At 58.5% G+C, this 25,274-nt stretch overlaps 2 protein-coding genes and 1 long non-coding RNA gene across 4 annotated transcripts; 1 reads left to right on the top strand and 2 right to left on the bottom strand.

The window, feature by feature from the left end:
* Positions 1 to 5,832: 5,832 nt before the first annotated feature.
* LOC128850170 (C-type lectin APL-like) lies at positions 5,833 to 9,835 on the bottom strand. The gene is made up of 6 exons (XM_054053160.1): positions 9,548 to 9,835; positions 8,964 to 9,103; positions 7,284 to 7,408; positions 6,982 to 7,119; positions 6,571 to 6,682; positions 5,833 to 5,983 (listed from the first exon to the last, which is right to left on the bottom strand). Exons 2-6 carry the CDS (start codon positions 9,094 to 9,096, stop codon positions 5,916 to 5,918), a joined length of 576 nt encoding a protein of 191 aa, XP_053909135.1. The 5' UTR covers positions 9,097 to 9,103; positions 9,548 to 9,835; the 3' UTR covers positions 5,833 to 5,915.
* A 7,918-nt stretch (positions 9,836 to 17,753) lies between these two features.
* Positions 17,754 to 24,472, bottom strand: LOC128850192 (uncharacterized). The gene is made up of 3 exons (XR_008447588.1): positions 24,316 to 24,472; positions 23,188 to 23,323; positions 17,754 to 18,071 (listed from the first exon to the last, which is right to left on the bottom strand). It is a non-coding gene; the product is annotated as an uncharacterized LOC128850192 (long non-coding RNA).
* Positions 21,236 to 23,711, top strand: LOC128850147 (acrosin-like). 2 transcript variants are annotated; one of them, XM_054053136.1, is made up of 4 exons: positions 21,236 to 21,543; positions 21,837 to 22,102; positions 22,367 to 22,512; positions 22,991 to 23,711. In XM_054053136.1, the coding sequence occupies exons 2-4, from the start codon at positions 21,886 to 21,888 to the stop codon at positions 23,342 to 23,344; spliced, it is 717 nt and encodes a 238-aa protein (XP_053909111.1). In that variant the 5' UTR covers positions 21,236 to 21,543; positions 21,837 to 21,885; the 3' UTR covers positions 23,345 to 23,711. The 2 variants fall into 2 exon arrangements, with proteins under 2 accessions (XP_053909111.1, XP_053909101.1); XM_054053126.1 differs by having other exon boundaries at positions 21,236 to 22,102.
* Positions 24,473 to 25,274: the final 802 nt, after the last annotated feature.

Genomic DNA, 25,274 nt, shown 5'->3' with positions numbered 1-25,274 from the left:
GGTGGGGAGGCTCCAAAGGGATCGGAACAGGCTGGAAAGATGGGCTGAGACCAACGGGATGAGGTTAACGAGGCCAAATGATGGGTCCTGCACTTGGGGCACAACAACCCTGTGCAGCTCCAGACCAGGGGCAGAGCGGCTGGAAAGGTCCCTGGAGGAGAAGGACCTGGAGGTGTTGGTTGACTGAACGTGAGGCAGCAGTGGCCCAGGTGGCCAAGAATGACGAGATGCATGCCAGAGTCCTGAGGAAATTGGCCGATGTGGTTGCCAAGCCCCTCTCCGTGAGATCTGAACAGTGACGGCAGTCAGGAGAAGCCCCTGGTGACGGGAAGAAGGGGAACGTTGTGCCCATTGTTAAGAAGGGTAGAAAAGACAACCCTGAGAACTCCCGACCTGTCAGCCCCGCTCTGTGCCTGGGAAGATCATGGAACAGATCCTCCTGGAAGCTCTGCTAAAGCCCGTGGAGGACAGGGAGGTGATTAACGGCAGCCGGTACAGCTTCAGCAGGGGCAAGTCCTGTCTGACCAACTTGATGGCTTTCTATGGTGGGGTAACCGCAGCATTGCCACGGGTAAACCGACGGATATGATCTATCTGGACTGCTGTAACACCTTTGATATGGTCACCCACAACATCCTTCTCTCTAGACTGAAGAGATATGGGTTGGGTGGACAGTTCAGTGGATAAGGAACTGGTTGGATGGTCGTGTTCACACAGCGTTGTAGGAACCCACGTGTGATGTGTAGGACCTGTGTTTGTTGTGTAGGAACCCACCTATGATATGTAGGAACCCATGGATGATGTGGAGGAACCCACATGTGATGTGTAGGATGCCAAGGATGGTGTGGAAGACCCCATGTTTGCTGTGTAGGATCCCGTGGATGATGTGTAGGAACCCATGGAGGATGTGTAGGAACCCATGGATGATGTGTAGGAGCTCTGCTGCTCCCTCTGCTCCTCAGCTTTTGGGTTTGGTGGACAGTCTGCAGAACCTCTGGCCCCTCCCTTGCCATCACACTCATCTCCTCCTGGTCTCCCCCTTGGAGGTCCTGAGGCCTCCATCATCTCCACCATCGCCCCATAACCAACCTTCTCCCCCCTCTCCCCCTTTCGCAGTGTGTGTGGGGCCAAGGTTGGCTTTGACCAGTGGGGTCCTCACCTCTGCCCCTCCCCTTTCTGCACCCCCTTCTATCCCCTCATCCCTCTCCGACCCCCCTTTCCTACTCCCTCTTTCTGCTCACCATCCCTTTCTGCCCCTCCTTTCTGTCTCCTCACCCCTTTCTGCCCCCCCATCCCTTTCTGCCCCTCCTTTCTGTCTCCTCACCCCTTTCTGCCCCCCCATCCCTTTCTGCCCCTCCTTTCTGTCTCCTCACTCCTTTCTGCCCCCCATCCCTTTCTGCCCCCCGTTTCTGCCCCCTCATCACTCCCATGTGCCCCACTCCCCCCATGTCCCCTCTCCTTGTCCCCAAAGGTCCCTCTCCCTGCTCCGGCCGTTACCGACTTCTCCTTTCCTGGAGGCCGTTGCTGTTATCAGGGTGGTCAGTCCTTATCTAAACCCAAAGATGAGCGCTGAGCCCCAAAACTGGGTGCTGAGCCCCCACAGATGGATGATGACCCCACAGAAAGCCCCATTTTACCCCCCTCGTTTTGCCCCCCCATTTTGATCCCCTTTACCCCATTTTGCCCCTCCACCTCATTTACCCTCCTGGTTTGCCCCACTCACCCCATTTTGACCCCTCATCACTCCTCTAACCCAAACTCCCCACCGTGCCCCCCATCTTACACCCCCTCACCTTCATTTTGTCTCCAATCACCCCACTTTGCCTCCCCATATTACCCCTCACCCTATTTTGCCCCCCCCCCCCCATTTTGCCCCCCCATCTCTCCCTTCACCGCTTTTGGCCCCCACATCCACTGCCCCTCATTCTTCCCCCACTTCACCCCCCATTTTGATCCCCCTCACCCCATTATCCCACTCCACACCCCCATTTAGCCCCCATTCTCCCCATTTGCCCCATCATCTCCCCTTTCTGACCCCTCTTTCCCCCCATGCCCACCACCCTTTTTGCCCTAAATCACCCCATTTTGCCTCCCCAGCACCCCTTTCAACCCATTTCCCCACCATTTAGCCCCCCCAGACCCAGTTTTACCCCATTTTGACCCCCAACCCCGTTTCTCCCCTATTTTGACTCCTCTTTCCATTTTGCCTCCATCACCTCCCCTCACCACGATCTGCCCCCCCGTTTTGGCCCCCCATCCCATTTTGCCCCCACACCCCATTCCCCCCATTTTACCTCTCCATTTTGCCCCCCTCACTCCATTTTGTCCCCCCTCCCCATTTCCCTCCCCATTTTACCCATTGCCTCATTTTGCCCCCCCACTGCATTCCCCCCATTCTACCTCTCCATTTACCTCCCATTTTGCCCCCACTCACCCCATTTTGCCCCCTCATCGCCCCCTCTGACCCCCATTTCCCCCTATGCTCCCCTATTTTGCCCCTCCACCCTCAGTTTGCTCCCAATCACCCCGTTTTGCCCCCAAATCATTTGCCCCTCCACCCCAACTCCCCCCATTTTGTCCCCCACACCATTTGGCTCCCATCACCCCATTTTCTCCCCATTTTGCCCCATCCTCATTGCCCACCTACTTTGCCCCCCATTTTACCCCCCTCACCCCACCTCACCCCCATTTCTCTCCCCATTATGCCCCCACACTCCATTTTGCCTCCCCAGCGCCCCCGCTCACACCCATTTCCCCCATTTTACCTCCTCTCCCCACTTTGTGCCCCCACCCCATGTTGCCCCCACCCCATTTCCCCCATATTACCCCTCACCCCATATTGCCTCCCACCCCCATTTTGCCCCCATCGCCCCCTCACCCCATTTTGCCCCCTGCACCCAATGTCCATAATTCTTCCCCCACTTCGCCCCCATTTTGATCCCTCTCACACCATTTTGCCCTCTCACAACTCCATTTATTGCCCCATTTTGCCCCCAATCACCCCATTTTGCCTCCCCAGCACTCCCTCTCACCCCATTTCCCCACCATTTTGCCCCCTCAGACTCATTTTGATGCCATTTTGCCCCCCATCATTTTGCCCCACCCCATTTCCCTCCATATTACCCTCCACCCCATTTTGCCCCCTCACCCCATTCTCTCCCAGTTTTGCCCCCTCTCACCTCATTTTGGCCCCCCTCCCCATTTCCCTCCCCATTTTACCCCCCACCCCATTTTGTCCCCGTCTCTCTCATTTTGCCCCCCGTTCTACCCCCTCACTCCCACTTTGCCCCCCAATCTCGCCCCCCATTTTGATCCCACTCACCCCATTGTACCCTTCACACCTTCGCCCCCCATTTCGCCCCCACTTACCCCATTTTGACCCCTCATCGCCCCCTCTGACCCCCATTTCCCCTATGCTCCCCTATTTTGCCCCTCCACCCTCAGTTTGCTCCCCATCACCCCGTTTTCCCCCAAACCATTTTGCCCCTCAATCCCAACTCCCCCCCATTTTGTCCCCCACACCATTTGGCTCCCATCACCCCATTTTGCCCCCCCGTTTTGCCCCCATCCTCATTGCCCACCTATTTTGCCCCCCATTTTACCTCCTCTCCCCACTTTGTGCCCCCACCCCATTTTGCCCACCACCCCTCTTTTGACCCCATCGCCCCTCTCACCCCATTTTGCCCCCCGCACACATTCCCTCCCATTTCCCCACCTCATTGCCCCCATTTTCCCACCCCATACTCCCTTTATCCCCCCATTTTGCCCCCATTCACCCCATTTTGCCCCCTCATCTCCCCCTCTGACCCCATTTCCCCCCATTTTGCTCCCGCGCTCATTTTGCCCCCAATCACCCCATTTTGCGTCCCCAGCACCCCCCTCACCCCATTTCCCCACCATTTTGCCCCTCAGACTCATTTTGACGCCATTTATCCCCCCATCATTTGCCTCCTACCCCATTTTTGCCCCGTTTTTATCCCTCTCACCCCATTTTGCCTCCTCTCACCCCATTTTGCCTTCATCACCTCCCCTCACCACCATCTGTCCCCCTGTTCTTGCCTCCCATCCGATTTGTCCCCACACCCCATTCCCCCCCATTTTGTCCCCTCTCACTCCATTTTGTTCCCCCTCCCCATTTCCCTCCCCATTTTACCTCTTCGCCTCATTTTGCCCCCCACTCCGTTCCCCCCATTTTGCCTCTCCATTTACCCCCCATTTCGCCCCCACTCACCCCATTTTGCCCCCAAACCATTTTGCCCCTCCATTTACCCCCCATTTTGCCCCCACTCACCCCATTTTGCCCCCAAACCATTTTGCCCCTCAACCCCAACTCCCCCCTATTTTGTCCCCCACACCATTTGGCTCCCATTACCCCATTTTGCCCCCCATTTTGCCCCATTCTCATTGCCCACCTATTTTGCCCCCCAATTTTACCCCCCCACCCCACCTCACCCCCATTTCTCTCCCCATTATGCCCCCACACCCCATTTTGCCTCCACAGCGTCCCCTCTCACACCCATTTCCCCCCATTTTACCTCCTCTCCCCACTTTGTACCCTCACCCCATATTGCCCCCACCCCATTTCCCTCATATTACCCCCACCCCATTTTGCCCACCACCCCTCTTTTGACCCCATCGCCCCTCACCCCATTTTGCCCCCCCGCACATATTCCCTCCCATTTCCCCACCTCACTCCCCCCCATTTTCCCACCTCATAGCCCCTTTATCCCCCCATTTTGCCCCCATTCACCCGATTTTGCCCCCTCATTTTGCCCCCAATCCCCCCATTTTGCCTCCCCAGCACTCCCTCTCACCCCATTTCCCCACCATTTTGCCCCCTCAGACTCATTTTGATGCCATTTTGCCCCCCATCATTTTGCCCCCTACACCATTTTCCCCCCCGTTTTGATCCCTCTCACCCCATTTTGACCCCCACCCCCGTTTCCCCCCTTTATTGCCTTCTCTCACTCCATTTTGACCCCATCACCCCCACTCACCACCATTTGCCCCCACGATTTTGGCCCCCCAATAAAGGACCCGCAGCAGCCCTGGCTCCGCTCAGGGTAGGGGGGGTGCCCAAAACAGGGGGGGCCCAAGGGCAGGGGGGGGCTTCAAGGGGGTGTCCCCAAGGCAGGGGGTCCCCATACAGGGAATGTCCCCAGCTCAGGGGGTCCCCAACTCAAGGTGTCCCCAACTCAGGGGATCCCCAACTCAGGGGGTCCCCAACTCAAGGGGTCCCTGTACAAGGGGTCCCCAAGACAGAGGTGTCCCCAAGGTGGGGGTGTCCCCAAGGCTGGAGGTCCCCAACTCAGGGACTCCCCAAACCAGGGTGTCCCCAAATCAGCGGATCCCCAAGGCAGGTTGTGTCACCAAGGCAGGGGGTGTCCCCAAGGCTGGGGGTCTCCAGATCAGGGTGTCCCCAAAGCAGGAAGTGCCCAACTCAAGGGGTCCCCAAGGCAGGAGGTCCCTAACTAAGGGGACCCCTAACTCAGGGGGTCTCCAACTCAAAGGGTCCCCATACAAGGGGTCCCCAAGGCAGGGATGTCCCCAAAGCAGGGGGTGTCCAACTCAGGGGGTCCCCATACAGGGGGGTCCCAAGGCATTGTATTCCCCAACTCAAGGTGTCCCCAAGGGAGTGTCCCCAAAGCAGGAGTGTCCCCAAGGCAGGGGTGTCCCCAAGGGGGTGTCCCCAATTCAGAGGGTCCCCAACTCAAGGTGTCCCCATACAAGGTGTGTCCCCAAGTTGGGGTGTCCCCAAGTTGGGGTGTCCCCAGCTCTGATGTCCCCAACTCAAGGCACTGGGTGCTCTAGCCAAGCTTTATTGCCAGTGGGTGCAGGGTTGGGAGAAGGAATTGGGGGGTGCGGGGTGGGGGGGGTGACCCCATGGGAGCAGAGAGGTGAGGGGCAGCCCCCCCTCACACCTGGTACTGGCAGAGGAAGGGGAACTGCTCCTGGCAGGAGTAGTTGCGCCAATACTGGAAAGCTGAGGGGACACCGAGTCAACACCAGCCCCGACACCCCCTCAGTGCCTCCATCCCCCCATCACCCCTCCCTTCCACCCCATCTCCATTCCCCCGTCACCCCCACCTCCATCCCACTTCTATCCTCCCATCATCCCCACCTCCATCCTATCATCTCCATCACCCTCATCTCCATCACCTCTGTCTCCTTCACCCCATCACCCCCATCTCCACCCATTCGTCTCCATCACCCCATCTCCACCACTCCTCTCTCCATTGCCCCATCACCTTCTTCCCCCTCACCCCATCCCCTTTAGCCCCTTCCCTCCATCATCTCCATCACCCCCATCACCATCCCCTCATCTCCATCACCCCCACCTTCACCACCCCATCACCCCATCTCCATCGCTCCCATCACCCCCATTCCCTTCACCCCATCATCTCCATCATCTCCACCATCACCCCCATTCCCTTCACCCCATCATCTCCATCATCTCCACCATCACCCTCCTCCTCTTCACCCCATCATCTCCATCACCCCCACCTCCACCAATCCCCCCTCCGCCCAATCCCGTGCCCCCTCCCCTCTCCCCGTAGCCCCCCCACTGACCTGAGTTCTGCCCGAGGACCACACAGTACCAGTTCCTCCATTGGACGGGTTGACCCCAATCCCAGTGCAGGTAGTCCAGGACGGAGCTATCCGACCACCTCCATGTCCCGGTCTGGGGGTGGGGGGCAAGGAGAGGTCAGTGGGTGGGGGTCAGGCATCAGTGGGTGCTCAGGGATGGGGCCAATGGGTGCTCGGGGGGGTCAGTGGGTGCTCAGAGAGGTCAGTGGGTGCTCGCGGGGGGTCAGTGGGTGCTCAGGGGGGTCAGTGGGTGCTCGGGGGGGTCAGTGGGTGCTCAGGGATGGGGTCAGTGGGTGCTCAGAGAGGTCAGTGGGTGCTTGGGGGGTCAATGGGTGTTCGGGGGGGTCAGTGGGTGCTCGGGGGGGTCAGTGGGTGCTATGGGACATCACTCACGTGCTCCTCGTCCTTCAGGCCAATCCAGACGTTGGCTCTATCCTGCTGGGAGGCCACGTACTCGCCCAGGACGACGCTGCTCCCCTCGGTGTGGATGGACGCCAGAGTCCCCGTGGGGCCGTAGCGGTTGCATTCCTCCTGGGGGGCATACAGGGGGGGCTCAGCACCCACCCGGGCACAGGAACTCCCCAAAACCATCTGGGGTGCCCTCCCCAGGCTGCAACCCCCCAGTTCTCAGGTCCTGGGGTGCCCCCCGTCCCCATCCCATCCCGAAGCCCCCCCAGTTGCCCCCCAGCACCCACCTGCGCCTCGGCCTGGGTTTTCCTCTGGGTGAAGTACCCGTAGCAGTGGCCCCTGAAGTGGATCCAGTTGTGGGGGCAGATGTGCGCCCTCACGGGGGGCTCTTGCAGGACGTAGGGCTGGACATCTGGGACCAGGGACACCCCCAGTCAGAGACACCCCCAACCCATGGACACCCCTCAAACCATGGACACCTCCAACCCATGGACACCCCTCAAACCACGGACAACTCAACCTGGGACACCCCAACCCATGGACACCTCTCAAACCATGGACACACAACCCATGGACACCCCTCAAACCACGGACACACAACCCATGGACACCCCTCAAACCACGGACAACTCAACCTGGGACACCCCAACCCATGGACACCTCTCAAACCATGGACACACAACCCATGGACATCCCTCAAACCACGGACAACCCAATCTGGGACACCCCAACCCATGGACACCCCTCAAACCACGGACAACTCAACCTGGGACACCCCAACCCATGGACACCTCTCAAACCACGGACACACAACCCATGGACATCCCTCAAACCATGGACAACTCAACCTGGGACACCCCAACCCATGGACACCTCTCAAACCATGGACACACAACCCATGGACACCCCTCAAACCATGGACACCCCTCAATTTACAGACACCACAATTGATGGACAACCCAATCCAGGGACAACCCCACCGAGGACACCCCCAGCCAGTGACACCCCCATCCGAGGACACCCCTTCGCCCATGGATACCCCAACCTGGGACACCCCTCAACCTAGGGACACCCCCGGTCAGGAGGTGGAGGGAGCAGGGATTAGGAATTAGGGATTGGGAATCAGGGCTTGGGGATCAGGGATGAGGGATTGGGGATCAGGGGATGAGAGTCTCTTGGAGCAGGGATTGAGGATTGGGGATCCGGGATTTTAGATCAAAGGTTTAGGATCAGGGATCAGAGGTTTGGGATCAGGGATCGGAGATTGGGAATCAGGGACTTGAGATCAGAGATCGGGGATTTGGGATCAAGGGTTTGGGAGCAGAAATTGGGAATCAGGAATTTGGGATGAGTGGGTTGGGATAAGGGTGACAGAGTATCAGGGAGCAGGGATTGGGGATTTGGGAGTAGAGACTGGCAATCAGGGATTAGGAATTTGGGATGAGGGGGTTGGAATCAGGGATGAGGGACTGGGAATTAGAGATTTTGGATGAGGGATCAGAGATTGGGAATCAGGGATATGAGATCTGAAATCGGGGATTTGGGATCAGGGGTTTGAGATCAGGGACTGGGAATCAGGGATTCGAGATCAGGGGTTTGAGGTCAGAGATGGAGGATTTGGGATCAGGAGTTTGGGATCAGGGACTGGGAGTTGGAGGTTTGGGATCCGGGATTTGCGATGATGGGTGAGGGACCAAGGAGCAGGGATTGGGAATGAGGGAGTAGGGATCAGGGACTGGGAGTCAGGGATTTGGGATCAGGGTTTTTGGATGAGGGATTTAGGATCATGGGTTGGAAATCAGGGATTTGGAATCAGGGGTTGGGAATGAGGGATTTGGGATCAGGGATCAAGGCTGAGGGTGTCAGGGATGAGGGCTCAGGAATAAGGGATTTGGGGTCGAGCTCTGGGGATCAGGGTGTCAGGGATGAGGGATGGAGGATCTGGGATGGAGGATGAGGGAACGCACCGGGTGCTGCTGCCAGGATGGAGGTGCCAGCACGTTCCTCCAGGATCCGGTCGGCGGGCAGGGAATCGACCCCCAGGAAGGCCAGGAGGAGAAGGCAACCGAGCAGGCGTTGACGTGTGGGCCCAGCACCCATCCTGCTGCTGCGGAGAGAGCGGAGCAGGGGTCCTGAGCTCCAGGGCGGCTCGAGGGCCTGTCCAGGCTGTGCATCCCCACGTCCCCCTGCGATGCTCAGCTCCATCCCAGGGCACCACGGCTGGTACTGGATGGGTGCTGAGCCCCACGGGTGGTGCTGGATGGGTGCTGAGCACCACGGGTGGTGCTGGGCTCCATGGATGGGTGATGGACCCCATGGATGGGTGATGGACAGCATGGATAGCTGATAGACCCCATGGATGAGAGATCAACCCCCATGGATGGATGATATAAACTATGAATTGGTGACGGACCACCTGAAGGGGTGATCAACGCCCATGGATGGGTGATGGACCCCATGGATGGGTGATGGACCCCAAGGATAGGTGATGGACCACCTGGATCACGCAGGGATAAGGAGATCACGGGAGATGCAGGGAGAAGGCACTCACCGATAGCTCTCGAGCCGGTGGCCGAGGTGTCTCTGGGTGGGTGACGTGTGTGGAGGCAGCCGGGTCCCTCAGGGTCCTTCTGTCTGTCCCCTCGCCCGGTGTCTCCTGCTTTTATGGCTGCAGCGTGAGGGAAGCTTGGGCAGGTTCCTGGAACGGATTGGCCACTTCTGCTTTCCTGGAACGTGGGGTTCGTTATTGCATCGTCCAGGCTCTGCTCTAACGAGGACGACCTGGGCTCCCAGTGTGACCAGTGAGACCACTGTGGCTTCCGGGCTGCTCCCACAACTCTGCCGTTGGACATCTATGGGGCACCGAGACCACTGGGTTCACCGGGGATGGGGCAACAGTGGCCTGGGGTCAACAGGAATGGATCATAGTGTCCTTGGGTCACCAGGAATGAGACCTCTTCATCCTTGGGGGCACCAGGAATGGACCACAGTGTCCTTGGGTCACCAGGAGTGGGACCGCTTCATCCTAGGGGGCACCAGGAGTGGGACTGCTACATCCTTGGGTCACCACAAATGGATCACAGTGACCTTGGGGACACCGGGATTGGAACCACAGCATCCTGGGGGGCACCAGGAATGGACCACAGTGTCCTTGAGTCACTAGGAATGTCACCACAACACTCCTGGGGTCATTGAGAATCGATCAGATTGGCCAAGCCGGTGAAAGTACATCCCCAGGAGTTAGAGGAGCAGAACGAAGCTCCCATGATCTAAGGCAAAAATCCATGGGATTGGATGGGATCCACCCAAGAGTGTTGATGGAGCTGGTGGACGTCCTTGCCAAACCCCTTCCCATCCACTTCCAGCCGTCCTGGGGCAGTTCCAGTTGACTGGAGGTGGGTTAATGTCCTGCCCTTCTACACGAGGGGTTGGAGGGAGGATCCAAGAAGCTCCAGTCTGACCTTAGTGCTGGAGAAGGTCATGGAATGGGTGATCTTGAGTGCTCTCATGAGGCTCATGCAAGAGGATCGGGTGGTGAGGCCCAGTCAACACGGGGTCATGAAAGACAGGTCCTGCCAAACCATCCTGATGGCCTTCGATGACAAAGTGACCCGACTACTGGACGAGGGAAAGACTGGATGGTCTTCTTGGACTTCAGTAAAGCCTTGGACACAGTTTGTCACAGCGTTCGGCTCGGGACACTGTCAGCCTCTGGCCTGGGTGGAAAACTGGTTGGATGGCCGGGCCCAAAGAGTTGTGGTCAATGGAGTTACCTCCAGCTGGAGGACAGTCCCAAGCGGCGTCCCCAGAGCTCAGCGCTGGGTCCAATGCTGTTCAATGTCTTCATCAATGACCTGGATGAGTGCCCCCTCAGCACAGTTTGCAGATGACACTAAGCTGGGTGGAAGCGTGGATCTGCTGGAGGGTGGGGAGGCTCCAAAGGGATCGGAACAGGCTGGAAAGATGGGCTGAGACCAAAGGGATGAGGTTAACGAGGCCAAATGATGGGTCCTGCACTTGGGGCACAACAACCCTGTGCAGTGCTCCAGACCAGGGGAAGAGTGGCTGGAAAGGTCCCTGGAGGAGAAGGACCTGGAGGTGTTGGTTGACTGAACGTGAGGCAGCAGTGGCCCAGGTGGCCAAGAATGATGAGATGCATGCCAGAGTCCTGAGGGAATTGGCCGATGTGGTTGCCAAGCCCCTCTCCGTGAGATCTGAACAGTGACGGCAGTCAGGAGAAGCCCCTGGTGACGGGAAGAAGGAGAACGTTGTGCCCATTGTTAAGAAGGGTAGAAAAGACGACCCCGAGAACTGCCGACCTGTCAGCCCCGCTCTGTGCCTGGGAAGATCATGGAACAGATCCTCCTGGAAGCTCTGCTAAAGCCCGTGGAGGACAGGGAGTTGGTAACGGCAGCCGGCACGGCTTCACCAGGGGCAAGTCCTGTCTGACCAACTTGATGGCTTTCTATGGTGGGGTAACCGCAGCATTGCCACGGGTAAACCGACGGATATGATCTATCTGGACTGCTGTAACGCCTTTGATATGGTCACCCACAACATCCTTCTCTCTAGATTGAAGAGATATGGGTTGGGTGGACAGTTCAGTGGATAAGGAACTGGTTGGATGGTCGTGTTCACACAGAGTTGTAGGAACCCACGTGTGATGTGTAGGACCTGTGCTTGTTGTGTAGGAACCCACCTATGATGTGTAGGAACCCATGGATGATGTGGAGGAACCCACATGTGATGTGTAGGATGCCAAGGATGATGTGGAGGACGCCATGTTTGTTGTGTAGGATCCCATGGAGGATGTGTAGGAACCCATGGAGGATGTGTAGGAACCCATGGATGATGTGTAGGAGCTCTGCTGCTCCCTCTGCTCCTCAGCTTTTGGGTTTGGTGGACAGTCTGCAGAACCTCTGGCCCCTCCCTTGCCATCACACTCATCTCCTTCTGGTCTTCCCCTTGGAGGTCCTGAGGCCTCCATCATCTCCACCATCGCCCCATAACCAACCTTCTCCCCCCTCTCCCCCTTTCGCAGTGTGTGTGGGGCCAAGGTTGGCTTTGGCCAGTGGGGTTCTCACCTCTGCCCCTCCCCTTTCTGCACCCCCTTCTGCCCCCTCATCCCTCTCCGACCCCCCTTTCCACCTCCCCCTTTCTGCCCCCCCATCTGGCCCTTCCTCACCGCTTTCTGCACCCCCATTCCTTTCTGCCCCTCCTTTCCATCTCCTCAGTGCTTTCTGACCCCCATCCCTTTCTGCCCCCCATTTCTGCCCCCTCATCACTCCCATGTGCCCCACTCCCCCCATGTCCCCTCTCCTTGTCCCCACAGGTCCCTCTCCCTGCTCCGGCCGTTACCGACTTCTCCTTTCCTGGAGGCCGTTGCTGTTATCAGGGTGGTCGGTCCTTATCTAAACCCAAAGATGAGCGCTGAGCCCCAAAACTGGGTGCTGAGCCCCACAGATGGATGATGACCCCACAGAGAGCCCCATTTTACCCCCCATTTTACCCCCCTCGTTTTGCCCCCCCATTTTGATCCCCTTCACCCCATTTTGCCCCTCCACCTCATTTACCCCCCTGGTTTGCCCCACTCACCCCATTTTGACCCCTCATCACTCCTCTAACCCAAACTCCCCACCGTGCCCCCCCATTTTGCCTCCCCCTCACCTTCATTTCGTGTCCAATCACCCCACTTTGCCTCCCCATATTACCCCTCACCCTATTTTGCCCCCCACCCCCCATTTTGCCCCCATCACCCCCCTCACCCCGTTTTGCCCCCCCGCACCCATTGCCCATAATTCTTCTCCCACTTTGCCCCCATTTTGATCCCTCTCCCCCATTTTGCCCCCTCACACCCCCATTTATCCCATTTTGCCCCCATTCACCCCATTTTGCCCCATCATCTCCCCCTCTGACCCCCATTTTGCTCCTGGCCTCATTTTGCCCCCAATCACCCCATTTTGCCTCCCCAGCACCCCCTTCACCCCATTTCCCCACCATTTTGCCCCTCAGACCCATTTTGATGCCATTTTGCCCCCTCACCCCATTTTGATCCCTCTCACCCCATTTTGCCCCCACCCCCATTTCCCCCCTATTTTGCCTTCTCTCACCCCATTTTGTCCCCATCTCCCCCCTCACCACCATTTGCCCCCACACCCCATTCCCCCCCATTTTGTCCCCTCTCACTCCATTTTGTCCCCCCTCCCCATTTCCCTCCCCATTTTACCTCTTCACCTCATTTTGCCCCCCACTCCGTTCCCCCCATTTTGCCTCTCCATTTACCCCCCATTTTGCCCCCACTCACCCCATTTTGCCCACAAACCATTTTGCCCCTCAACCCCAACTCCCCCCCATTGTGTCCCCCACACCATTTGGATCCCATCATCCCATTTTGTCCCCATTTTGCCCCATTCTCATTGCCCACCTATTTTGCCCCCCATTTTACCCCCCTCACCCCACCTCACCCCCATTTCTCTCCCCATTATGCCCCCACACTCCATTTTGTCTCCACAGCGCCCCCTCTCACACCCATTTCCCCGCATTTTACCTCCTCTCCCCACTTTGTGCCCCCACCCCATGTTGCCCCCACCCCATTTCCCCCATATTACCCCTCACCCCATGTTGTCCCCACACCCATTTTGCCCCCCATCTCCCCCCTCACCCCATTTTGCCCCCCTGCACCCATTGCCCATAATTCTTCCCCCACTTCACCCCCATTTTGATCCCTCTCACACCATTTTGCCCCCTCACACCCCCATTTATCCCATTTTGCCCCCATTCACCCCATTTTGCCCAATCATCTCCCCCTCTAACCCCCATTCTGCCCCCGCCCTCATTTTGCCCCCAATCACTCCATTTTGCGTCCCCAGCACCCCCCTCACCCCATTTCCCCACCATTTTCCCCCCTCAGACCCATTTTGACGCCATTTTGCCCCCCATCATTTTGCCCCCTCACCCCATTTTCCCCCCATTTTGATTCCTCTCACCCCATTTTGCCCCCACCCCCGTTTCCCTCCTATTTTGCCTCCTCTCACCCCGTTTTGCCCCCATCACCCCCCCACCACCATTTGCACCCCTGTTCTTGCCTCCCATCCGATTTGCCCCCACACCCCATTCCCCCCCATTTTGTCCCCTCTCACTCCATTTTGTCCCCCCTCCCCATTTCCCTCCCCATTTTGCCCCCTCGCCTCATTTTGCCCCCCCACTCCATTCCCCCCATTTTACCTCTCCATTTACCCCCTATTTTGCCCCCACTCACCCCATTTTGCCCACAAACCATTTTGCCCCTCAATCCCAACTCCCCCCCATTTTGTCCCCCACACATTTTGGCCCCCCTCCCCATTTTGCCCCTCATTTTGCCCCCGTCCTCATTGCCCACCTATTTTGCCCCCCATTTTACCCCCCCACCCCCCCTCACCCCCATTTCTCTCCCCATTATGCCCCCACACCCCATTTTGCCTCCACAGCGCCCCCTCTCACCCCCATTTCCCGCCCATTTTACCTCCTCTCCCCACTTTGTGCCCTCACCCCATATTGCCCCCACCCCATCTCCCCCATATTACCCCCACCCCATTTTGACCACCACCCCTCTTTTGACCCCATCGCCCCTCTCACCCCATTTTGCCCCCCCGCACATATTCCCTCCCATTTCCCCACCTCATTGCCCCCATTTTCCCACCCCATACTCCCTTTATCCCCCCATTTTGCCCCCATTCACCCGATTTTGCCCCCTCATTTTGCCCCTCTGACACCCATTTCCCCCCATTTTGCTCCCGCCCTCATTTTGCCCCCATTCACCACATTTTGCCCCATCATCTCCCCCTCTGACCCCCATTCTGCCCCCGCCCTCATTTTGCCCCCAATCACCCCATTTTGCCTCCCCAGCACCCCCCTCACCCCATTTCCCCACCATTTTGCCCCTCAGACCCATTTTGACGCCATTTTGCCCCCCATCATTTTGCCCCCTCACCCCCTTTTCCCCTATTTTGCCTCCTCTCACTCCATTTTGTCCCCATCGCCCCCCCTCACCACCATTTGCCCCCACACCCCATCCCCCCCATTTTGTCCCCTCTCACTCCATTTTGTCCCCTCTCACTCCATTTTGTCCCCCTCCCCACTTCCCTCCCCATTTTACCTCCTTGCTTCATTTTGTCCCCCCACTCCATTCCCCCCATTCTGCATCTCCATTTACCCCCATTTTGCCCCCACTCACCCCATTTTGCCCCCTCATCGTCCCCTCTGACCCCCTTTTCCCCCCATGCCCCCCATTTTGCCCCCCATCATTTTGCCCCACCCCATTTCCTTCCATATTACCCTTCACCCCATTTTGCCCCCTCACCCCATTCTCTCCCAGTTTTGCCCCTCCCACCTCATTTTGTCCCCCCTCCCCATTTCCCTCCCCATTTTAAGCCCCACACCATTTTGTCCCCCGTCCCTCTCATCTTGCCCCCCGTTTTACCCCCTCACCCCATTTTGACCTCCCTCACCCCACTGTACCCTTCACCCCCATTGCCCCCCATTTCGCCCCCACTCACCCCATTTTGTCCCCATCTCCCCCTCTGACCCCCATTTTCCTCCCCATTTTGCCCCCTCACCCCATTTTCCCCCCATATTGCCCCCTTTCACCCCCTTTTGTTCCCCGTCTCCTGATTTCTCTCCTCATTTTACCACCCTCTCCCCATGTTGCCCCCCCCACTCCATTTCCCCGTATTACCCTCCACCCCATTTTGGCCCCCACCCCCTATTTTGCCCCCATCGCCCCCTCAACCCGTTTTGCCCCCCCTGTACCCATTCTACCCCATTTCCCCTCCCCATTTCCCCCCATTTTGATCCCCTCACCCCATTTTGCCCCTCCACTCCCTTTTATCCCACCATTTTCTCCCCATTCACCCCATTTTGCCCCATCATCTCTCCCTCTGACCCCCATTTCCCCCCATGCCCCTTTTGCCCCCCGCCCTCATTTTGCCCCAATCACCCCATTTCCCCCCTCATTTCACCCCACATCCCCCCACTCCCCCCTCATTTTACCCCGTTCTCCCTCCATGTCTCCCCTCCCCCATTTCTCACCCCTCATTCCCCCCCTTTCCCCATTTTGCCCCCCACCACATTCCCTCTCCTCACCCTATTTCCTCCCCCACTCTCCCCTCCAGCCCCCAAAAAGCCTGGACCCCCCAAAAACCTGGACCCCCCCGCAGGATTCCCGAGTTGGGAGGGAGAATCCTGCGGGGAGGGGATACCCTTCCTGTGCCAGTGGGTGCAGTAGGGGGGGCACCCCAAAATCGGCACCCCAATATCGACTGGACACCCGCACTGCACCCCAACATCGACTGGATCCCCCCAACTGCACCCCAACATCGACTGGGACCCCCAACCACACCCCAATATGGACCAGATCCCCCCCACTGCACCCCAACATCGACCGGACCCCAAACTGCACCCTAACATCCATAGAACCCCCACAAATTGCACCCCAACATCGACTGGGACTCAACTCCACCCCAACATCGATTTGACTCCAACTGCACTCCAATATCGACCGGACCCCCCAAACCCCTCTGTACCCCCAAACCCGCAGCTCATCACCTCCTGTGCCCCCAAACCCTCCTGAACCCCAAAAGACCCCTCAGAAGGGCCCCCCCAATAAAGGACCCGCAGCAGCCCTGGCTCCGCTCGGGGTAGGGCAGGGGCCCAAAACAGGGAGGGGCCCAGGGCAGGGGGGGCTCCAAGGGGGTGTCCCCAAGGCAGGGTGTCCCCAAGGCAGGGGGTCCCCATACAGGGAATGTCCCCAACTCAGGGGGTCCCCAACTCAAGGTGTCCCTGTACAAGGCGTCCCCAAGACAGGGGTGTCCCCAAGGTAGGGGGTGTCCCCAAGGCAGGAGGTCCCCAAGGCAGGGGGTCCCCATACAAGGGGGTCCCCATACAAAGGATGTCCCCAAAGCAGAAGGTCCCCAAGGCAGGGGGTCCCTAACTCAGGGGGTCTCCAACTCAAAGTGTCCCCATACAAGGGGTCCCCAAGGCAAGGGTGTCTCCAAAGCAGGGGGTGTCCAACTCAGGGGGTCCCCAAGGCAGGGTTCCCAATACAGGGGAGGTCCCCATGCAGGGGGTGTCCCCAGGGCAGGGTTTCCCCAAGTTGGGGTGTCCCCAGCTCTGATGTCCCCAACTCAAGGCACTGGGTGCTGTAGCCAAGCTTTATTGCCCGCGGGTGCAGGGTCGGGGGAAGGAATTGGGGGTGCGGGGTGGGGGGTTGACCCCATGGGAGCAGAGAGGTGAGGGGCAGCCCCCCCTCACACCTGGTACTGGCAGAGGAAGGGGAACTGCTCCTGGCAGGAGTCGTTGAGCCAAAACTCGAAAGCTAGGGGGACACCGAGTCACTCCCAGCCTCGACACCCCCCTCCGTGCCTCCATTCCCCATCACCCCTCCTTCCCACCCCAACTCTATCCCCCCATCACTCCCACCTCCATCTCATCTCCATCCCCTCCATCTCCATCGCACCCTTCACCCCCATCTCCATCACTTCCGTCTCCTTCACCCCATCACCCCCATCTCCATCCATTTGTCTCCATCACCCCCATCTCCACCACCCCACCATCACCCTCCTCCTCTTCACCCCATCATCTCCACCACCCCCACCTCCACCAATCCCCCCCCCCCAATCCCATGCCCCCTCCCCTCTCTCCATAGCCCCCCCTCCCACTGACCGGTGTTCACCTTGAGGGCTCCACGGCTGGTGCTGGGCTCCATGGATGGGTGCTGGGCACCACGGGAGGGTGCTGGGCCCCATGGAGGGGTGCTGGACCAAGTGGATAGGTGCTGGGCAACATGGATGGGTGATGGACCACCTGGACAGGTGATGGACCACGTAGATGGGTGATGGACACCATGGATGGGTGATAGACCCCATGGATGGGAGATCAACCCCCATGGATGGGTGCTGGACCCCTTGACTGGGTGCTGGACCACCTGGATCATGCAGGGATAAAGAGACCACGGGAGACGCAGGGAGAAGGCACTCACGATGACTCTCAAGCCGGTGGCTCTGGTGGGTCCTTCTGTCTGTGCCCTCGCCCGGTGTCTCCTGCAAAGCAAGGTTGGCTTTGACCGGTGGGGTCCTCACCTCTGCCCCTCCCCTTTCTGCCCCCTCTTCTGCCCCCTCATCCCTCTCTGACCCCCCTTTCCACCTCCCCCTTTCTGCCCCCCCGATCTGTCCCCTCCTCACCCCTTTCTGCCCCCTCATCCCTTTCTGCCTCTCCATCACTCCCAGTTGCCCCACTTCCCCCCATGTCCCCTCTCCTTTTCCCCCAAGGTCACTGTCCCTGCCCCGGCCGTTACCATCTTCTCCTTTCCTGGGGACCATTATCGGGGTGGCCGGTCCTTATCTGAGCCCCACTGATGAGCGCTGAGCCCCATAGCTGAGTGATGAGCCCCAAATCTGGGTGCTGAGCCCCACAGACAGGTGCTGAGCCCCAAAATTGGGAGCTGAGCCCCACGGACGGGTGCTGAGCTCCAAAATTGGGAGCTGAGCCCCATAGAGGGCCCATCTACAAGAAGGGTTGCAGGGAGGATCCAGGGAACTCCAGGCCTGTCAGTGTGACCTCAGGGCTGGGGAAAGTCATGGAACAGGTGATTTTGGAGTGCTACCACAAAGCACATGCAAGAGAAGCGGGTGATCAGGCGCAGTCAACACGGGTTCACGAAAGGCAGGTCTTGCCAAACTAACCTGATCACCTTCTATGACAAAGTGACTCGATTACTGGATGGGGGAAGGCTGTGGATGGAGTCTTCTTGGACTTTGGTAAAGCCTTTGACACAGTTTCTCACAGCATTCTGCTTCAGAAACTGTCAGCCTCTGGCCTGGACAGGCGCACACTCTCCTGGGTGGAAAACTGGTTGGATGGCCGAGCCCAAAGAGTTGTGGTCAATGGAGTTACCTCCAGCTGGAGGACGGTCCCAAGTGGTGTCCCCAGAGCTCAGCGCTGGGTCCAATCCTGTTCAATGTCTTCATCAATGACCTGGATGAAGGCATCGAGTGCCCCCTTAGCAAGTTTACAGATGACACTAAGCTGGGTGGAAACGTGGATCTGGTGGAGGGGAGGGAGGCTCCAAAGGGATCGGAACAGGCTGGAAAGATGGGCTGAGACCAATGGCATGAGGTTTAACAAGGCCAAATGCCGGGTCCTGCATTTGGGGCACAACAACCCTGTGCAGTGCTACAGATCAGGAGAAGTCTGGCTAGAAAGCTGCCTGGAGCAGAAGGACCTGGGGGTGTTGGTTGACAACCAACTGAACATGAGCCCAGCAGTGCACCCAGGTGGCCAAGAAGGCCAATGGCATCTTGGCTTGGATCAGAAACGGTGTCACCAGCAGGTCCAGGGAGGTTATTCTGCCTCTGTACTCGGCACTGGTGAGACCGCACCTCAAATACAGTCTTCAGTTCTGGGCCCCTCACCACAAGAAGGATGTTGAGGCTCTGGAGCGTGTCCAGAGAAAAGCAACGAAGCTGGTGAGGGGCTGGAGAACAAGTCTTACGAGGAGCAGCTGAGGGCCCTGTCTAGCCTGGAGAAGAGGAGACTGAGGGGAGACCTCATTGCTCTCTACAACCAACTGAAAGGAGGTTGTGGAAAGGAGGGAGCTGAGCTCTTCTCCCAAGTGAAAGGGCACAGGACAAGAGGGAACGGCCTCAAGCTCCGCCAGGGGAGGTTCAGGCTGGACATCAGGAAAAAATTTTTCACGGAAAAGGTCATTGGGCACTGGCAGAGGCTGCGCAGGGGAGTGGTTGAGTCACCTTCCCTGGAGGTGTTTAAAGGATGGGTGGATGAGGTGTTGAGGGGCATGGTTTAGGGGTTGTTAGGAATGGTTGGGCTCAATGATCCAGTGGGTCCTTTCCAACTTAGTGGTTCTACGGTTCTATGATTCCCAAAGAGCCTGTGCTGCCACCCTTGGTGTTTCTCTGCTGGCTCTTGGCAGGCAGAGCTCAGAGCCAGGCGCTGCTGCCTGTCCCAGGGCTGCTGACCCACACCTCTCCATCAGAACATTTGGTGGAGGCTGTCAGGGGTGTCCAACTGCAGGTCCTGCCTCCCCTCTTGCTTGGAACGACCCATGTCCCGTGTCCCCCCCCCCCAAGTTCACTGTACCCAGCACCTAGAACCAGCCCCTTTGTGACATCAACTTGGGGACAAGGGCTCTGCGAGCAGCGTGAGCACTGCGGGCAGTTCGTCGGTTGGTGCTGTGCTCGTCACCAGCTCTCGGATGGTTCTTCGCCGCCTTAGTCCTACTGGCATCATGAAGATGCTCTTCTTCTTCGTCCTGCTGGCCCTGTGCCAGCCTGTGCAGGGATCCTGGGAGACCTGCGAGTAAGTGGCACGGGTTGTTGGTCACAACAACCCCAGGGAACGCTCCAGGCTTGAGGAAAAGTGGAGGAAAAGGACCTGGGGGTGCTGGTCAACAGCAGCAGAACATGACCAGGCAGTGGCCAAGAAGAACAACAGCATCCTGGCTTAGATCAGACACGGGGTGGGCAGAAGGAGCAGGAAAGGGTTGTCTCCTTGGCCCAGGTGCTGCGGAGGCTGCACTTCAAATCCTGAGTTCAGGTTTGGGTCCCTCAACCTGAGAAAGACATTGAGGGACTTGAGTGCATTCAGAGGAAGGGAACGGAGCTGGGAGGGGTCTGGGGAACAACTCTTATGGGGAGCTGCTCAGGGTCCTGGGGCTGTTTAGCCTGGAGAAGAGGAAGCTGAGGGGAGACCTCATCATTCTCTGCAGCTCCCAGAATGTAGGGTTTGTTGAGGCGGGTGTTGTTTTCTTCCTCCAAGGGATAAGCCACAGAACAGAAGGGAATGGTCTCAAGTTGTGCCAGGGGAGGTTTAGATGGGAGATTAGGAACATTTTCTTTCCTGAAAGAGTGATGAAGCACTGGCAGAGGCTGCGCAGGGAAGTGGTGGAGTGCTCATCTGTGGAGGGCTTCCAAATCCATCCTGCTGGCCCTGTGCCAGCCTGTGCAGGGATCCTGGGAGAGCTGTGAGCGAGTGCCACAGGCGCTGGGAGGGAGCTTGGGCAACGCTGCTGGGCTTCACTGGAGGATGCTCGCTCCCCAACAGCTTCATCGACCCCATGTGGTTCCTTCCCCAACCCCATGCAGTCGCTGCCGTTCCTCGCCAGCGCCCGGGCTGCTGGCACTGCTCCCCTAAGGGGGTAAAGCAGAGACAGGGGTGGATGCCTGCACACCCCACAGGGTTCCCTGGCTCTGCGCTCCATGCAACAATGCCGGGTGAGGAGAGAAGGTGCCAACCTTCTGCCCAAACAGCATCAATGCTTCGAGCAGGACAGTAATGAGTTTCTGGTTTCCACAGGTCCTGCGGACTCCGGCCCTTGGATTACTCTGGCTATGGCTCAGTGCGTGTTGTTGGGGGCAGAGATGCCCAGCCAGGAGCCTGGCCATGGATTGTCAGCGTGCAGACGGTTCGGGCGACGCACATCTCACATGTGTGTGGAGGGTCCCTCATCCACCCGAAGTGGGTGCTGACAGCAGCCCACTGCTTCGTCAACACCCAGTAAGGAGGAGCAGGGAACAGGGGGATCCCCAAAACCCCGGCACAGGCCCAGCGTGCAGCATCACGGGCGACTCCCAGCCCGGTTCCTTGCAGTGCACCCAGAAAAAGGCTGGGGTTGTGCCACTGCATCCCAGATGCCTCCATCTCCACAGTCCTCGTGGCTCAGGCATGTTGGGGCATAGATGCCCCACAAGCTTTCCTCTTTCCCTTGGGAAGCAGGAGGCAAGGAGCTGCTGGGCTGCTCCAGCGTGTGCCTCTGCTCCCTCTCACCCCTCTCTCCATCTGCCTTCCAGGAATGTCCCAGCGTGGCGCGTGGTGGCCGGTACCACCTCCTTAACTGATATGGGCCCAGAGACACAACTGCGCTATGTCAGACAGATCATCATTCACGAAGACTACGATAACACCACTCAGGCGAATGACATCGCCTTGATGGAACTCTACGAGCCTTTCCGGTGCGGCCCCTACGTGCAGCTCGCCTGCGTGCCCGACTTCTCACTGCAACTCTGGCAGCTGAGAAACTGCTATGTTAGCGGCTGGGGGGTCACCATGGCCAGATGTGAGTTCCCCAAAAGTATTTCTATGGCGGGTGCAAGCTGGGAACCCTGGGCAGAAGGGCTGGGCGTCCTGACAGCAGAGGCAGGAGCCAACGTCAGTCTGCAGAGTTACCTGTGTCTCATGGGGAGATGGGAATGAGCTGTCAGCCAAAGCAGGGTGGAAGGGAAACACCACGATGCCTCTGTGGACGCAAAGCCAAGCCCTAGGGAAGGGAGAATGGGAAATGGCAGCAGCTGCCGGGTGCTCATTCCTGTCTTGCCCACAGCTGGAGGACTACCCCCGGCGCTGCAGGAGGCCAAGGTCCCCCTCATCGACCTTCAAGTGTGTAACAGCAGCGGGTGGTACCGTGGGGACATCCACCACCACAACCTGTGTGCGGGATATCCGCAGGGCGGCATCGACACCTGCCAGGTAGGAGCATGACCCCAGTCCCACTGCAGCAGCACCGGCAGCCCTGGCACAGCTGCCCCAACCTACCCCGGTGCCTGCTTCACCCAGCGAGTCTTCCTCCCACCGCTGGCTCCCCAACACTCCTGAGCTCACCTCCCGTTCTCCAACTGCTTGTCCATGCTCAGCATCCAGCCCGTTCCACTACACTGTGACTCTGCCCATAAAGCCCATCCCACATTCTCAACAGCCCGTAGGTCCGGGCACCAACCCTGGAACATCCCTCTGCCCCACAGCCAGAGTCCCTGTGCAGAGAAGAGAGAGAGCCCTGCCTTACAGTCCCACACCCACCTCCCCAACCACGTTCCAGCAGCTCCAGTGCCGGAGCAGAGCCTTTCTGTGCAGGGAACACAGCTCTGGCAGCTGCTGGGAGAGAGCAGGAGCCAGCCCTGGCACTGACAGAGCCCCCAGCACCCCCTGAGTCCTCTCTCCTTCTCTGCAGGGGGACAGCGGGGGTCCGCTGGTCTGCCAAGATCTCTATGCTGACCACTTCTGGCTTGTGGGGGTGACCAGCTTTGGGGCAGGCTGTGCCAGAGCCCGTCGGCCTGGGGTCTACACCTCCACAAGGCACTTCCATGACTGGATCCTGATTCAGATGATGCAGCGCTCAGTTAGAGCAGCCACTGCCACACAACTCACCTGGAGCCACGTTCCCACCACCTCGAACCCTGTTGAGACACCCCAAACAATGGAGCCAAGCCATTTCAGCTCCTGGATCTATCCATTCAACAAGCTGGTGGACTTCCTCGCTGTGGTGCAGGAGCTCCTGCAGGTCCTGAAAAGCGGAAACACCTGAGAACAGGGGGAAGAGGATGCAGGGCAGGCTGCATGGGGTCACCACCGTGTCCCTCTGGGGCAATGCCTGCTGCTCCAAAGGCAGCCTCAGGGGCACAGACCTGCTTGATCCTGCCCTCACGCCTCACGTTGCCCATCCATGCCTACAGCAGATGGTTCTCTTTGCTTAGCATTCTGTTCCTAGTCTATTCTCTGTCTGGAAATAAATAGTTTTCGCAGCAAACTCTGCTTCAGCTTCATTCTGTCTCCTGGGCAAGGCAAGCACTCCAGGCCTGGTCCCTGCACAAGGAAAGGAGGACGCAAAGGCAAAGATTCACTCCAAAGGGTGAACCCGGGCCTGGTGGGAGAGGAGGGAGAGAGTGCAGCAGAAGGGAATAGCGGTCCCAGGGCCTGGAGGTCTTCAGAGAATCACATAGTGCTTTCGGTTGGAAGAGACCTCAAAGAGGATTCAGTTCCAACACCCTACAGATGCTTTTGAGCTGTACCTGGAACAGCACCCCACCCCCCAAACCTGTTCCAGGGCCTCCCCACTCTCACGGTGAAGAAATTCTTCCTTACATCAAGCCTAAATCTGCCCTTCTCCAGTTGATACCCATAATACAACATCACATAAAAATTTTATCAGCAACCCAGATCATCACGTGATCTTGTCCAAGGGGTTTAGAAGGGATACGGAACTCAGTGCTCCAGCGCCCAGAAAGGCTCAACACAACAACGTCCTTGAGTCACCATCAGGGATTTTGTCCCAAGGCTTTATCGGAAGATAAAGAGCTCCCGGCAAAAATCAGAGTGGTGAGGCCCTGGCACAGGTTTGCCCAGGGAAGCTGTGGCTGCCCCATCCCTGGAGGCGTTCAAGGCCAGGTTGGATGGGGCCTTGAGCGGCCTGGTCCAGTGGGAGGGTCCCTGGGCACCAGCATTCCAATTAGCTTCTCCGACCTTTTGATATGGAGACAACAAATCCAGAGCTCTCACCCTCACTGCCCAGCTCCACCAGCACTGCTGATCTCGGGGGATCTACAAGCACGAACCAGAAGATCCTTCCAGGCTCCAGAAGGCTTGGAATGGCTCATGGCCCAGTGACAGTGTAGGGGGATGTGAGCGTGGCCTCTGTGGGGTGCACTGAAAGGGGGCGTGGCCTTGGTGGGAGGGGCGGTGCCTCAGGAGAGAGGCTGGGAGGGGCGTGGCCTTGGGTGGGATGCTGTGAAAGGAGGCGTGGCCTCGGGCAGGAGGAGGGGTGCAGGGCCTCAGTCGGAGGTGTGGGAAGGGGGCGTGGCTTCTGCGGGAGAGACGTGGAGGGGGCGTGGCCTCTTAGTGGGAGGATGGGGAAAAGGCAGGGCCTATTGGTGGAGTTGGAAGTGGTCGTGGCCTAGTGAGGGGAGGTGATGAAGGGGGCATGGCCTCAGGTGAGGGGATGGTCCTCAGGCCTCGAGGCGGTGAAAGGGGGCGCAGCCTCAGGTGGAAGGGGGCGTGGCTTCAGGCGAGCGGCTGGGCGCCGTGGTATTGAGTGAGGGGCAGGGAGGGGGCGTGTCCTAGGGTGAGAGGCAAGGAAAGGGGCGTGGCCTGGAGGCTGGGGGGCGTGGCCTCACACGGGACTGGGGGAAATGGTCCTGGCATGGATGGGAGTCGAGTGAGGGGGCTTGGTCTCTAGAGAGAGGAGGGAAGGGGTTGTGGTCTCCAGTGGGAGGTGTGAAAGGGGCGTGGTCTCATGTGGGAGGTGGGAAGGGGCGTGGCTTCAGCTGGGAGGGATTGTGAGGGGACGTGGCCTCGTGAGGGAGGCGGGCTGTGGGGTGTGGCTTTGGTTGGGAGGCCTGAAAGGGGGCGTGTCCTGGAGACAGGAGTCCGAAAGGGGGCGTGGTTCGGGCGGCAGGCTTGAAGGGGCGTGGCCTCGCCTGGGAGGTGAGAAGGGAGCCCGTCTTAATTTGGACCTGGAG

This window comes from Cuculus canorus, chromosome 1 (genome assembly GCF_017976375.1).
Source record: "Cuculus canorus isolate bCucCan1 chromosome 1, bCucCan1.pri, whole genome shotgun sequence".
Lineage (NCBI taxonomy): Eukaryota > Metazoa > Chordata > Aves > Cuculiformes > Cuculidae > Cuculus > Cuculus canorus.
Note: the sequence above shows the minus strand (reverse complement) of the source record. Positions and strands in the feature narration are given on the sequence as shown.